Source organism: Chlamydotis macqueenii, chromosome 2 (genome assembly GCF_036417535.1).
Source record: "Chlamydotis macqueenii isolate bChlMac1 chromosome 2, bChlMac1.mat, whole genome shotgun sequence".
Lineage (NCBI taxonomy): Eukaryota > Metazoa > Chordata > Aves > Otidiformes > Otididae > Chlamydotis > Chlamydotis macqueenii.
Window position 1 is genome coordinate 141,711,534 of NC_141557.1, and position 16,117 is coordinate 141,727,650.

The 16,117-nt window shown below is 44.8% G+C and overlaps 1 protein-coding gene across 1 annotated transcript; it reads right to left on the bottom strand.

Moving 5' to 3' along the window:
• Window positions 1–1,966: 1,966 nt before the first annotated feature.
• ZNF706 (zinc finger protein 706) lies at window positions 1,967–7,577 on the bottom strand. The gene is made up of 4 exons (XM_086741097.1): window positions 7,443–7,577; window positions 4,226–4,362; window positions 2,930–3,037; window positions 1,967–2,272 (listed from the first exon to the last, which is right to left on the bottom strand). Exons 2-3 carry the CDS (start codon window positions 4,358–4,360, stop codon window positions 2,942–2,944), a joined length of 231 nt encoding a protein of 76 aa, XP_086597223.1. The 5' UTR covers window positions 4,361–4,362; window positions 7,443–7,577; the 3' UTR covers window positions 1,967–2,272; window positions 2,930–2,941.
• Between the last annotated feature and the right edge of the window lie 8,540 nt (window positions 7,578–16,117).

Here is a 16,117-nt window from a genome sequence, read left to right on the forward strand (position 1 = left end):
CATTCCCCCTATACTTATAAAGCCTTTGTAACAATTCAGTCACAGCTTTCATTTATTTCAGTGAGATTGCAGCCACTGCAGCCAGACATCTTACTGAACTGAGGATCACCCTTGCCTTCTAATACATAAAAACCCCATAATTTCATAGGGTATTTTCAACTTGAGCATCATAAAGTTTTGAAAATACAATTCTAACTGAAGTCAACCATCCCATTAGTGATGCTGCTTTTCCAGCTCTTCAGTGCTCATTAAGAGAGATTGCTTATGAAACAAAATCTTTTTATTTAATGCCACACAATTTGAATTGAAGGAATAGAACATATATTTTGCCTCAAGACCAAGCTACTATGGATATATCCCAGAACATTTTCCAAAGTAAAACCAGATTACCAAATACCAATCAGTGCAAGAAACATCTTTACCCATTTGCCCTCAGCGTATCTTTAGACAAACTACAGCATCAGAACATTTAAGCACCTCTCCCCCGTTCAGCACAAAGGTCGAGAGCAGATTTCTTGCCTTGTGGGAGCCAGTTTGTCAGGACGTATGTATTGATAACATTAAAGAAAAATAAATGAAGTGTTACATTCTGATGTCAGGTGTACAAGTGCAGTAGTGGATTACTCTCAGAGAACAACAACATTATCTATAAAAGTTAAGTGGTATACAGGTTGTCCTGGAGTGACAGAGAAACTTTATGCCAAAGTAAGTATTTACAGAGATACTGTCACAGCAAAGAGGACAGGAAGCTAGTCTCACAGAAGTAGTTCAATAAAGAGCAAATGAGTGGATGAAGACAAAGGCTTTGACTTTATATAATAAAATACCAAGTGCATTCTTTTAAGTGAATGAGTCTTTGAGACTATGGTCCTAGATTTTAGGAAGCCATTTGAAGATCAGATGTACAGTCCTGCTGCATAGCAAGGGTTACTTGGATTGACAGAATTTTTACATCCATTGTAACCTCAGTAAATCACCACAATTCTAGTGTTGCTTCTCACTGCAAGGTCAAAACTAAAGCTCTTAAATAAGCCCCCTCCAAGTGCCAATGACGGGACTTTGTATAACAGACCATCTAGCACAATTCAGATGTTTCTCCACCACTTCCGTGCTGTACATTCGGGATTAAAACTGAGCCCAGAATCCTTTAACGGTAATTGTGTTTGGCTGCTCAAATGTTCTTGGCCAGAGAGTTATTACCCAGCTTTTTCTTGTCAATGCAACTTTAATCACATCTGATTTTTTAAAGTAGCCATATTATTTTAGTTACTTTGGCTCTTTTCTAACAGGCTTATTTTAAGCTTTTAAGAAAGGTTATTAATAGCTAGCTAACTTATATATTTCTTGAAAAGTTGCTATTGAAATAACCAGATGCATTTGAGGGGAAACATGTGTGGTTGACTGCTCAAAATACTATTAAAAAAATATCTTCAAATCAATTTTTCAACTAAGAGCAGAGTTGTTTTAACCTAATATTTGTGAGCACTTTTCAAGCCAGCATACCCAGAAGCATTCAATCCTGCCACCTCTCAGTCTCCTCAGCCATCTACCAAATATAAGGGATAACAAGAGTCTCTCCAGTACATGACTCCAAGGAACACGATCCCTCACAGAAAAGGAATCTCATTCAAAACGGCTTGCAGTGTTTAGACTCCAATACACGGGACAAAAACGTAGAAGGAAGTCTCACGATTCTTAAGCAGCCTCAAGGGAGTCTGGTGCACCCTGAGCCAAAAACCTGACCACTAGTCACTGGGCTCAAACAGGCAGCACACTGAACAGTAAATCTGAGCAGCTTCCCTCTTCACTTAACATTAATTTACTGTAATGTACATTACTTTAAGTGGAATGATGCTGCTCATATTTTGGCAGGACGGGGAAAATTCCACTTTGTCTTTTTAATTATTTTATAAGGCAGGTAATGCAGAAAGTTGAAACAGAACTTCTACAAGGATTTAATCTGTGATATTGTAAAACCAAAGTACTACTTTATTAAATGAGTTATTTTACACAATATGAACATCAATATAATTACAATTGTAAAAAAATTTTTTATAACAAGTATGGACTGATTTTTCAGGATTTCCAAATAGGGCACAACTGTACATTTACACATAATTGTCTTTGCATGAAGCCCAAGAGGGAACAGCATAAAAATATGAATGTTTCTGTAGCCCCTTCATTTTTGCTGATCAACAGTTTTAGAAAAGCAGCTGCAGGTTTGTTATGTAAGGTCTGACAGTAGAAGAGTCAATAGGTGCCATGATTTCACCTATAAGAAACAAGAATAACTCAGTTAAGCTGAACCGTCACACAATTGCTGTTTACCTTTGCGTGAATGAAATACAATAATCCTGCTTTTTACCTCATTTCAGCCTTTTATTATAGCCACTTTCAGTTACAGTCTAACAACTGGCTGTTGGGAAATCTCTTCTACAGTTAACACACAGGTTAAATTTTATATTTGAATGCAGAAAAATCTGCATTCACTTGCATAGCTTCAGGAACAAAAAGGCTCAATTGTTGGAAATATACTCAACAACTATTTCCATTACATGCTTTGTAGCAACAGACAGATTGTATTTATTGTAAGTATTTTGTTCAAAACAAAACTAACACTTGAAAGTAAGAACTAAATAATAACATATTCCTACAACTCTAAGGATGACCATTTGAAATAACAATAATCCCTTCTAAAACAACCTCCACACGCAGTGAAATGGCACAGCCATTTCACCTATCAGCTTGCTTCTCCTGTGTAACAGTTTTGGGGTATAACTTATACGTATAACCTATAGTTAATTTTCACATTAGAGGAAACAAAGCAAGTTTTAAGTCCCAGTTGCTGGTGGTAAAAAAAAAAAAAAATAAAGAATCTCATTCACAATACACCTTTCTCAGACAATCATTTAAAAATTAAGGTAATGACCTGTAGACAACTTTACGCCTGAACATCAGCCAGCTCTGGAGGAAGTGGAGTCTTAGGATGCTTGCTCTCAAAGTGCTGTTTGAAGGTCTTGGGATCCGGCATTTGTGTCTGATTAAAGAGAAACATTTAACTTTATGCACAATACAATAGTAAAATAACACTACAAAACCTGTTCCTCTGTGTTTTATTTTCTTTTTCCTGAAACAAATTGTCAATGACACTGCTCTAGCAACCTAAGTACCGTTAATGTAGCTGCATATGAAGAAAGAGTATTTAACCTCAGATTTTCAGAGAGGTGCTTTTAAGCACTAGTACCACACTGTTTTGGCATGTTCATCAACGGTATTATTCCTGCTAGAAATCTCCCTGTGGATCTTACACTTCACATGCTGGTTTGATTTGATGGGAAATCTACCTCCTTACTATTTTCTTTTTCAACACCTAAAAGATACACGTTTACCCTTTTCAGAATCAAATCTTTATGAAAGCTATTTCTTTTGTTTATCTGTATGCCAAAGAGTTACACGCCATAGACCAATTCTCTACTTGGCACAAGATACCTGTAGAGCACTGCTACTACACAGTCGCAGGCATTAACTGCCCACAGCGATTGCTGCTACAGCCTGATTTCACAAGAGGAGCTGGTCACAAGTACTTAAGTGAGCGGCTCTTAATTTGGAATCTTATTTAAGACATTCAAAGTGACAAATCTATTCTGGGACTGACCATTTAAGTGAAAATGGCAAATTTATCCTTCAGCTCCAAAACGAGCACATGCAGGAAAACCAGTCAGAAGGAAAGTATAATCTGATTAGCATTACAGTTCTGTTCTCTTGTCAAGTCATTTATTCTAGTAGAAGTTACTGTGTATCAAACTTACACTAAAGCTCTTGGCACCACCACTTTTCCTCTCTACATTAACACGAACAACCAGTGATTCTAACACGGGCTAATTCCACCACAAAGAAAAGATGTTTTCATTGGAAATTAAACAGGAAGCGATCTCACACTTTTTACATTTTATATGCCGTACCACGTGCATGCAGACTCCTGCAATTCAAGAGGCAAGATAACTACCCAAACCAGATCTGTACGTGACCTCTCAGATTTTCTCGTATCTCAATTATCAGTACAGCTGAGTAGTCTGTAAGCAAGAGATACAAATGCTGATAGCAACAAGGTAGACAGCCACTTAAGAAGTATTGTAGTTTCTACTATATAATCTTCTAAAAACTCTGTTCTAGGCTGGAAGATAGACCTGCCTACAATAATATTTTTGTCTTCAGTTCCTCTTACCCTACAGACAGTGCAGGTATATATCAAGGCAGCCTTGGCTGCAGCCTTCTGATCATGTCCTTGTTTCTTTTTTTGCTCAGCTTGCTTTTTCGCATTTTTCTGCTGCGACTGAATCTTCTGCTGTCCACGAGCCATATCTACAAACAAAAAGAAGACATTTAGTCTACAAGTGTGAGAAACTACTGCTGCTAGCTGACTCAGAAGCCATAACCATGAGCATAATGCAGTCATAAGGCCTACAACTCCCATAACTCATACAACAGACATTTGTTCAAGCTCTTCACTATGTAAAGACTCTCTTGTTTTAACATTCTTAAAACATGCACCAGAATTATTATACCATTCTCAGGTTTCTTGCTCTACAAAGCTGCAACTTCTGAAAAGTGTTTTCAATAGTCAGAACAATTAAAACTTTTCTTTACAGTTAATAGAAATTTATTATCTATTTCCACAGGTACAGGAAAAATAACAGGATTTTTTTGTTTGGTTGGTTTTAGGGTTTTTTTTTGTTTGTTTTTTTTTTTTTTGTTTTTGTTTTTTTAAGCTTAACACTCAACCTTTATTTCTGGAACTTGAATTGACCTTTATTTCTGGTTCCAAGATAGGCAAATCAAAGTACTATCCAAGCTGTATTACTGTCTTCTGGTGTATGTGCTTGTGAGTTGCTTTGGAGTTGGGAATGGAAAGAACAATAGGTCATCCCTCCTTATTCAAGGCTATTTTTACAGGTGGCCATCCTTCTTGATTTTCAGGCGACTTTACTATATATATACACTATTTAAAAAGAATTAAAATTGCCCCCATCAGAAGCCATTACTCTATGCAACACAGCAGCATGAAGGAAGCAAACACTATTGCCACCCACCATTAGAAGGTCTGCCACAAGAAGAAACAAGCTACAAAAATCACATTTCAGGGAGCAGCAAACCAGCGTATTTTACAATAGAAACGTTCCACCTGCATGCAGCCCGCTAGACCACTCAATTCAGCTTGCAGCCCACCCCCAGATCAGACAACAGGCAGGATCTGGGTGCTCCTGTAGAGCAGGCTGCAGAGCGTGGTTGTATAACCCAGCAGCTCACTTTCCACTGGTATCTGCCTCAGAGTCCCTTACGACCCACGCACAATCCAGTTGTGTGGCTCTCACAGAAGCACAAGGCTTACTAAGCAAGCTCAGGACAGCAAGTGAAGTCCATTGTTTTCAGGACAACCAGGGAAGTCTGATGTTCCCAGGAGGCTGGCTGGGCAGTCATTGCCCCTCTATGCAACTGGGGTGTTTGCTGTAAGTTTGGTACTCATGAGACACGCTACGTGGCCACAACAGGTCTGTCACGCAGTCCTTCCCACAAGGACAGACAGACTTCCACTTCAAGAGGGAGCACGGTCTATCCAAACAAAGACTGCCCTCCAGTAACTATGTGTGAAAAACCCTTAAAACCATTATGAAAATGAAGTTTCTATGACACATCAACTGCATCTGGAAATTCACTAGTACTGCAAGAATTTCTGGACATGTAGCATCTCAGTGCTTAACACTGAGCAAAAAAGATGATCCCAATACCCAAAACAGCTCTTGCGGATTGAGAGGCACCTCTCACGCCACAGTCCAGTTCTTTCATGGTATTTAACACCACCATGTAACCCTTTGCAGAAATATTACACTACATCTTCAGTGTTCCCTCTTCTTCCCCCATCAGTTTCTCTAAAGGAGAAATTAGAAGTCCATACAGCTAACAAAACCGAACACGACAAAACACAAGTTCTATGAACAAGCATACAGAAATACACGGGGCATTCAACAGTTTCCGTATGATATACGGTAAAATGTTAGTGAGACTAAAAATACCAGTCTATGTTTCACTGTATGCTACAGCTACTCCAAAACCTCCCAGCCAGGGCCTCACACTGTTTACGTACAGCATGGTTCAATGAGAACACTGAATTCCCATTAAAAAAAAGAAAGAAAGAAAAAGAAGAGATACTGCAAATAGCTTTGCATACACTAGAAGGAACTGTAGGTTTTGTTTCTGTTCTATCTTACTAGTATTACAGTAATCCTCCATAAGTCAGGGGCTTACTAACAGAAAATACTCAGATGTAATAAAAAGAATGATTTTCATAGAAAGTGTTCGCATATTATTTTATATTTTAGTTCCTTGATGAGGGTTTGTTAAGTAGCACATTGCCACAGCCAACCACACTGAGCTTGTATGCATTTGGCAACTACTGATTATAGTTAAGACAAACAAGAAAACATGAACAAAAATATCTGCTTAAGAATATCGACCTCCATATGAGACCCGAGACCAAAAATTCAAAAGTTTAAATACTGCAAATTACACTGATACAGTTGAAAGGCACAGAGTGAAGACTCAATTAGTGGAAAATTAAGATTATTTCGACTATCAGTATGCTAAGAAAGTGACAAAAATAATGCTAATGTTCGTTTAAAAGAACAATGAGCTCATCTACAAGGCTAAATCCATCTTTCAGTTGCACAACACAGATAAGTGTTGTCTTCCTTATCAGGCACACCCTCGGGGAGTCCAGCAAGCAGGCCAGCTGTTTTGAAATAAAAACACGCGAGCACATAGGAAGCCTACCACCACAGAAAAATTTGCTGCCAAATCATAATGGCAGCAGCACGGGCATTGCAGGGCAGCGAGGCCGAAGCCTGCAGTACGTTAATGCCTCACACAGGGTCACTTCCTTGTAAGCAACAAGGGCCCGAGCAGAGAGTTTCACGTCCTCAAACTGGACACCGACAGCTGCTTCCGCTGTCACTTCCAGAAACAAACACCAGCTTGCGGTACGCTGGCTCCCCGGGCCAGGCGGCGAAGCGTCTGGGCCGGAGGGGCAGCGAGCTCGGCCTTCGCCCGGCAGCACGGCGAGGGAAGCCCCCGGACTGGGCCCAGCCGGAGGCGCGAAGGGGCAGAGAGAGGCCGCCGCCCCCCGGGAGGAGGCCGCGGCCCGGCCGGCTCCACCAACGTGCCCCGCGGGAAGGGGCCGAGGAAGGAAGCGGCCCCCAGCGCGGAGCCCCAGCGGCGGGGAGGCGGCCCGCGGCAGGCCGGGAGCGGAGCGCGCCTTGGCTGCCGGGCCGCCCCCTTCCCCCCCGGGGAGGGCCTGCTCCGCCGCACCGTGGCCGGGCCCGCTCCCCCGCGCGCACCGCGCCCCCCGCCCCGGCCCACCCCGTGAGGGGGCCGGCGTCACCGCTCACCCGGCCTGGGAGTCCGGCCTGGGCGGCCCTGGCGAGCGGGTGGAGAAGGCTCCGCGCGGCCCCGCAGCAGCCGCCGCCGCCTGCCCGAAAGGAGGAGGAGGAGAACGGCGGGGGTGGGCGCCGGCACTGCGCATGCGCGGCCCCGCCCCGGCGCCCGCGCGACCCGGCCTCGCCGGCCAATGGCGGCGGCCGCCCGTTACATAAGGCGGGGGGGGGGGGGGGGGCGGGGGGGGGCGCTGCGGCCGTGCTGACCTCGACGGGGCGGGGCCTCGGCCCCGGACACCGGTTCCCGCCCTCGGATGGCGGGGCTGGGCCGGCCGCGGGCAGCCTGCCTGGCCCTTGAGGAGGCCGCGCTGGGCACAAAGGTGACTCAGAGGTCGAGGATCGCTGCGCCGTCGCAGGGGTGAAGCCGAGTTACGCGGCCTAGCCCTGCCCGCGTGGCTGCTGAGCAGCCGGGGCCCGGCGGGAAGCGGCCGGTGGGCTCCCGGCCTGCTGCTGCGGGCACGCCTGGCTGCACCGCAGCGCCGGTGGGACTGCGGCAGGCGCCTGCCCTCGCACCGTCTCCTCTCTTCCCGGCAAGCCCCGCTCTCAGCCACATTCCTCTGTGCTTAGCGTACCGACGCAGCCTAAAAATAGTTGCTGTTCCTCCTCAGTGGGGATCCGGGAAAATGGCTCTGGTGAGGCTGCAGGGAGGGGGCTGGAGGAGAGGCCAGGCAGGGATCCCGGAGAGGGTGAAATCCTGTTCGGGTGGCAGTTCACGCAGAGGCCAGAAGGGTCAAATGAACTGAAGGCAGAAGGAAATAGTCTGAGATGAGGGGAGCAGAATTTGTTTCAAGTTGAATCTTGTTTTGGGTTTAAGGCAAGGACCAGAGGAAGTAGTTTACAGTCAGAATTCACAGCGCAAGTCATTTGAAAGGTATTAGCTTGCATGAATAGAGATGTAGGCAGGCCTTGAAAAGGATAAAGGAGCACTGATTTTCTGTCAACAGCTTCATCTATCCCAAGGAAAGGCTGCATGTCTGTGCCTTCTCAGATTATACACCTGTTAGGAAAAGGAGAAATAGAGGCAGCATCTCTGCGCAGATGTGACATTCTGCCACTGTTTGAGCAATTGTGGTTTTAAAATATGCCTAGAGTCTTGAACAGTTCTGTGTCTGGGGCAAAACAGCAAACATAATACACTTGCTAGAGGAATTACAAGGTGTTGGCTTGGCATTTTATGAGGGCTCAGGCTAGGCTAGATAGGTGTAATGTTCCCTTCTGATCTGAGAGAGAAGAAAAGCAACGAAAAAATCCCTAAAGCAGTACAGTGAACATTTTGGGCCATCATTAGAAGTCATGCCCTGAGCATGATAGCAGTTACAGGGGACCTGCGTAGCAGATTTCTGACACTTATATCACTGGAAGTAGGTCTGGATGTGACGTCTAAGACAGTCAAGCATAAGGCTATGATAACAAATGAAGTTATATTTTTCCTAACATTCCTGTTTGCAATTATCTCTTCCACATTAAACTGACAGCACTGAAAATGTTTATACCTGGGCAGTGCAATCCACATGGTATTAAAATGATGTTACTAGGTTCTGAACTTTATGGAAAGGGGCAACCATAAAAAATACTGAAAGTGCAGGTGTGCATGCTTGTGGGCCAGGAGAGAGAGGTGGGTATTTCGGGTTCTGTGCTTGGAAGCAGGTGGCTTTCAGAATGAGGTTTCGCTTTGATCAGAGAGAAGATTGTTGAGTGAAAAAGTAGTCTCTTTCCTGGCTGATGCTATTTTAGGAAGACTGCTGGCCTCAGATGTGGAACTCGAGACAGTTTTCAAGGGTCATGTCCCCATACTACAGCACTGCCACACACCTGTCTGGACAAGAATTTCAAATCAGGCAGATCTCCTGAAGGCATGTTGAGCTCTGGCTGGTCTCTGAGCCTTTTTTTGCTTTTGGGAGAAGAGAGGATTTCCTTGCAGGACAGGGGACTGCAGCCTTCCCTCTGGCTACTCTGTCATTTTGTCCTTTTGTGCTGTAGATCCTGGTCACAGCATCAGTCCTTGTATTGCCCAAATCATGGCTCTGCAATTTAGATGCTTCCAAAGAGACCGTTAGGAAACAAAAACCCATTATGAAAGAAGAATACGAGTCCCTGTAGCTGAGATTTCTACTCTGAAGAGAATAAGGAAAATTTCCATTCACTCTAAATAGTTTTTCAAAATCTATTCACTGCATGAAACTTATTTATCCCCCCAAAGGGGATATTTTACACACATGTGCAGGGTAGCTGAGAGACACAGGGTGGATGTGGTGAGCTGGTTGAGAGGCAAAGCCGGTCTGTGTGCTGGATGCTTTGCATAGCTCTGGCAAAACGAACCCATCGTAAGTGCCGTTTATCTCGCTTACGGACTTCCTCTGCTTTGTGTTGCTCCCATATGAGGCAAAGCAAGCTGGAGTATATGAATGAAAGTATAAACAGAAGTTCAAATGGAAAATAAATGCAAGCTTCAGACTGGAATGTTACGTCTTTTAATTGCTAGAAATATACTGCAGCATTTTCCTGCATGCTTCTTGTTCAATTGTTGTTTTCTAATTTAAAAACAACTCACAAACCCCACTGATATTACTGAGTATTTGGCATTAAAACAAAGTGAAAATCAAGGATACCTTTCAGTAGTTAAGGGTAGACCAAATGCAAGGAGTTTGTTATTATCCCCAATCCAAGCCTTACAGAAGTGTTTCAGTGGTTACAATTTACTGAAATCTGTAGCGACATCATACACATAAAAAACAAAGCTCCATATGGGTATGGGTAAGGCATTTTAGTTCTCATGGAGCCCCTAAAAATAGTCCAAATTAAAGGGGAAAAAAAAAAAAAAAAGAAGAGGTTACTATCTTCTCACAATGAGAGGATGAGAAACAAGGCTCCAATTTAAGGGGAAGCATGAATGTGGTGAACAACATGATCAGGAAAAGCAAAATGCCGGTCTACTCAGGAGGAAACCCGCAAAGGAAACTGGAAGGAGGAATGCTGTAAAACAGGATTAGTTGTTAGTTGTTTTTTTTTTTTTAAACAGTCTCGATTGTTCGTTGTTCTCATGCTGATTTCCCATCTCTTTGGATTCCCACCCCCCATCATTTTCTGTGCCTGCACAGAGGTGCAATTTCTGTCGTTAGATCAAAATACTTGTTCTGCTCAACAGCAACTTGTTGACACTTGAATTTTGTGGCAGGCCAGTTTGAGCTATCTCACCTTAGCGTGACTGGTGTCCCCAGCCCAACTCCCTGCTGGGAACCAGCTGGCATGTTGACGTGTTATTAAACCCACTTTGAAAGCGCTTGTTCTGGGGTGCAGAGCAAGTTTGCTCACAGCAGCATAGGTGGGGCTGCTTCTCCCTTCTGAATCAACTCCTGTCCACCTGCCAGGTCCTCCCACTGCCGTTCCCTGTCACACTCACTGCCCACGTCTTTTTCCTGCTCGTTTGCTTGTGCGCTCGCTATTGATCCAGCGTCGCATCGATCAAACATCGTCTCGCTGGCTACATGCTGGCTTGCGGCCCAGTGCTGCCCTTTGCTGCTCACTTGCAGGGAGTCCGCGTGCTGGTATCGTGTGCCTGGCTATTGAGTGATTTTATCTGGTGCCACACCATGACTCCTCAACATGTCTGGATAAGTGAAGGAGAGGGAAGGGGACATGCCCTGGGCCCTGTGAGTGACAGAGATCTTCTCACGAGATTTTGTGGATGCAGACCATTGTAAACAATGCAGAAGAGATTTGCTCTGTAGTTGAAGGTTGTAAGACACAGGCTTTGAAGCCAGTGAACTTTGAAAGGATATTTGAAGCCGATGCGAGGGTAGGTCAGAGTCAGCATCGCTGAATTTCAGGGACGGGATGACATGGTCGCAGGCAGAACCCCAGACAGGCTGGAATCCTCTACAGTTAGTGCTGTTTGATATAAAACGTCATGCAACAGTATGCAACTTAGCTCAGGGGCCTGACAGGGTAGCATTTGCTCACTTACCTGTTCTCTGCCTTATGGACTTTTATCTCCTCCCTCCCTCATGGGTTAGCATGCCATTCTTTTCCCTGTAAATGCATTTTTCACAACCACAGCTCCAGCTTTCATACATCCAATTCACGCCTCCCTGACACAACATCAACTTCTGTCCCTCCGTTGACACTGATTGCCCTGTGCTACTTTTCTGCAGCTGGGATGTTGTCACCTCACGGGCTTGCCCAGTATTGCTGCTGTGGCAAATACAAAAAAGAGTGAGATCTTAAATCACATATTTGGTTTGCAGATTCAAGAGATTCTTAGCTCTGCACTGGTATGAGGTGATACCGTATCACAATACTGCAGAAAGAAATATCTTAAGGCACATGACCGTATGCCTCTTTCTGCATGTCACTGTAGAACTAGGTATTTTGTAGTGCACAGTACGGTGATCCACAAGGTTTAAAAATGGAAAAAGAAGGGGAAAAAAAAAAAAAGAAGAGCGAACAAAAATGAGAAGGAAAGCCAAATTTTGTGCTCTGTTTTGGAAGGAAGGAAGCTGGCACAGCAATGCAGCTCTCTTGGCAGGGCTCCTCGCCTGGGTATCGCTTGCGATACCCTTCCATTTCCACATTAGCTTTGAAGGACCAGCCACATTAGCAGCAATGCAGCATCTTTTCCTGGCTTATCTGCTGCCTTTCTGAACAGTCTCTGTTTCAGGAACATCCTCCAGAACATGGACAACCTCGGGTGATGTCCACCATATTCCCCGCCTCCCTGTGCTGCTCACCCTGCTCACGCTCCCATCGGTAGACTTCAGAAGCATATAAACAAGAGCAACATTACCTTTCTTAGTGGACAGTCCCTTCTTCTCCCACACCTCCAGCGAGCTGGCAGCCTGCTGCGTGTCCATGCATTTGTTAACCTTTTCCAAAAGTTGATACAGCAGTGACTTCTACCTCACCCCTACCACAGGCTCAGGATACTGTGCAGCGAGGCAGCCTATGGAAATACTTTTGCCACTGAACCTTAAATTGGGACCAACCCAGGAAAGAGTGTCCTGAAGCTGACAGATTGTGTTACTGTGTTGGTTTGCTTTGGCTGGCACAGAGACTACAACCAATTGTCCTTTCTCCCTTTTTTTTTTTTTCTTCCTCCCATGAACAGAGCTGCTTCAGTGAACATTCCTCCCCATTGGAAGGGCAAAGAAATGTTGAAGAGAGGATATGAGGTGGAGCTGCCCACATCCTCTGAGAAACAAAAAGTGAGAGGGCTTGAGGAAAAGGCCCATGAAGAATGACAGAGAGGGAGGCAGTCAGAAGCTGGGAGCTGCAGTTCCTCAAAGGTTAGCAAGGCATATACACCTCCGGGAGAGCACGGGCAAAGATTGCCTTGCGACCTCTAAGTATTTTGCAGTCTCTTCTCTTTTGAATCCATTTTGTTGGATGTGATTTTTGCTAAAAACAACAAGGCGCAAATGCCTTTCTCAGCATGTCACAACTTTTTTGACCAACCCACATAGGCGAACTGGAGACCTTGAGAACATATGCTTCCGTTCTATATAAACAGTTTAAAATAGGTTTTAGCTTTGCACAGCATTATGTGCAGTTACTATTTTTAAATGCACACCGATTAATCTGATGCGTTCATTCCCTTTTAGTGTGTGCCCTTCATTCATGCTTTTGAGTCTCATACATGTTCAAGTCCCTGCCTTACCATGAAAAACAATATATCTGTACATTTTTAATTCATTCAGAATATCAAGATTTCACTCCCCTCCACCAATATAGCTAAGTATATGTATGAAGCATGAAAAAAATCCTCACAGTGTCATGTGCATATTAAAACATGCAACAATTGTGAGTAAAACCTCTCACAAACATACCAACATTGTTGACAACTTGCCTCTAGCCTCGAGGAGGACAATACATCCCTAAATCTGTGCTTCTGAGTGGCTGCACATCCCAGAGATGCCTCTGTGTTTAGCTGGCTCAAAGCATCCACCTGCTCTGCTTGCTTCTTTCTGCAGCCCATCTGTAAGACTCCACCCTCATACTAGCAAATATTTTGGTAGCTGCTTATTGTACCTTACAGAAGGGGCAGTTACTCCTGATCCACAGCCAGTCTCCCCATCTCTTTTTGAGTCCTCTATGTGTAGATTTCATTGCCATTCTGGAATGGTTAAGGCCAGAGTGGGAAGCTCTTTCTGCTGTTCAAAGAGCATGTAAAATCCTCCTGAGCAAGGAAGTGAAGGTCAAGGGTGCATCCCAGAATGACACATCTCAGAATGAGCACAGAGAGTCAATACACAGGAAAGGGCTCGACAGCTGCAGGACGTTCCCCATGGAAGAAAAGCAGCCTTGGACATCCAAAAGTACCACACGCACACTGCTAGTTTTCCCAGGTCTGCAGTGCTGGCACAGCCCCAGCAGTCTGCTGCTTCAGGAAGAGATCAGTGAGAAACATCTGCTGGATTTCAACTTTTTCCTTTTCAGATGCCCTGTTACACTCACTCTGAAGTCACTGCATGACTTAGACGCAGGAATCCAAAGAGCTTGCTGCAAACTGAGCTGTGAGAGGATTGCTCTGATTGCCAGTGTTTCCTGCCAGCTGCTGAGAGCACTTTGAACATAGTAAAGTCTAGCTCACAAATGCCAGTGGATAAGCAGGACCTGGCAAGCAAAATCAGAGGAATGACTTGGTTTGCACCAGGCCACTGGATCCCATTGCTTTCTGCAGAAGATCCCAAATTGCTGCAGCAGAGTGCTGTGCTGTGGGATGTGGGAGCAGAACAGAAAACACATTTCTGGAAGCAGCCAGCAATGCCAAAAGGCTGCAGCTAAGTAGAGGCAAAAGACGTTACTTGTGGAGCAGTGAGGTGGAACGTACGTGCTCACTGTCGGAATTATGGCAGCTGAGTTACCGTGGATATACGAAGCCCACAGTCATGTCTCAGTAGATGCTTATAAGTTTACTCTTAAAACAGACTGACATGGGATGGAGGAATGGAATCCCTTTTCCTGCTATGTGGTGTCTGAGCAGCACAGGCAGAGGGTTGCATTTTTACTCTGTCCTTTAGCCTGGCTTTTGCTTGGAAGCTGCAGGAGGAAACAAAGGAGGAGGAATTATGCTTCTGTGAAAACACTCAGCGCACATCTCTAGTCAGGCAAGACAGAGTAACACTTAAAGGAGGGTCCCAGAACTGAAAATAAATGAGAGCTGGTTATGAGGTAACATTAGGTACAGACTTTGCACATTACTGTTTGTTAGGCTAGAAAAAATTAAAGCTCTCATGTAAATTACCCAATTAAAAAAAAATTACTCATTTCAATCTGACTGCTGGTCTGTAAAGCTGACTTGAAAAGTTGCGCTTTGCAACCTGGCTAAAAAATTACAGTGAAGTGAAGTGGAAATGCCTGGTGCTGGAGACTTGTGTGTCTGTCCCAGCGGGGAAGTGTCTTTTACAGTGCTTCCATGGGCAAAAAGACCAGGTTTGAAAACAAAGGCCTGATCTTGTCCATGCGTAGACAGGTATAGAGCTTCAAGACCTGCCTGCTGCACTCCCTTCCCATCCCCAAACCAAGATTGCAACCTCTTACCATCCTGCATCTGAGCCTTCGTACTCCCACGTCTCCAGTGTACCCTTCTCCAAACCAGCAGTCCCAGGCTATTCCTGGCACTGTCCCCTGTGTCCCGGCATCCACAGTAACTAACAACTCCAGCTGTGCAAAGCTCAAACCAAAGGCTGCTAGCACAGCCTGAGCCCTTGCACACTTCATCTGTTCCCTATTTAAAATATGCACCTTTAAGCAAGATAAATTTAGAGTGGAAATGATCTCCCAGGCTTGTTCCTCCTATATTTTTCTCTGATACTGTAAAGGGTTCTTTGGTGAGGGAAATATTTTCCTCAGATATTTAAAATCAGGATCAGATGCTTTTTTTACCTTTCTCTTTGATAAACCAAAGAGCTTGAGCTAGTATTGAATCGTGCTTTGCTGAGAACAGGTCCTTGTGGGACCAACACTAGTAAAACCGCTGAGGATGGCTTCCCATTTACAATTGGTTTTTTGAGATTTTATAGTCAGATCCCAGTCTGTTCCCATGGTTTCCATTAGTCTGTATGAACAGGACACTGGTATTTCTCTCTTGGCTTCCTATAACTGTGCTGTGGACATGCAGGACATGAGTGGACATACACCACAGACTCAACCTGCCTCCCAGAGTGAGCAGGTCCAGGTCTCACTGGTGTCCAGCAGTCCTGTTGGAGCCACTGTCCTGACTCCTGTTTACTGGGTGCCCAGAAGTCCTGAGGATCTTCCCCAGATCTTTCTCTGGATGTCCCTTCCTATATGCCAAGCAATGTTTCCATGAAGAAAATGGCAAAGCCTGCTGTTCACTAACCCCTGTGGCTACCCTGACACCACTGTTGACTTGGAAGCCTCCAGCAGTACCCAGATGCAGCTGTGCATGTGAGACAGACCGATGGAAGGGCTCGGGCTGATGTAGTTACTCTGAAGCTCAAATCCCTTGTTCCTCATCGGTCTAACCCCGCAGCCCTGTGCCAGCACAGAGCCTCGCTAACTCTCCTCACAGGCACTGCAGCTCATAACTCTGCTAATTAGACCTTGGCCTGGGTCAGGAAATGACCTTTGTGCTCTACGCAGCATGAGAGCCTGCAGCTCTCCTTGCTCAG

What these genes read in the sequence shown, in the direction of transcription:
- ZNF706 (XM_086741097.1), bottom strand. Translation starts at nt 4,360, where the DNA reads ATGGCTCGTGGACAGCAGAAGATTCAGTCGCAGCAGAAAAATGCGAAA. An exon ending in ATACCTGCACTGTCTGTAGG is followed by an intron (nt 3,038 to 4,225) that starts GTAAGAGGAACT and finishes CTCTTTAATCAG; the next exon opens with ACACAAATGCCGGATCCCAA.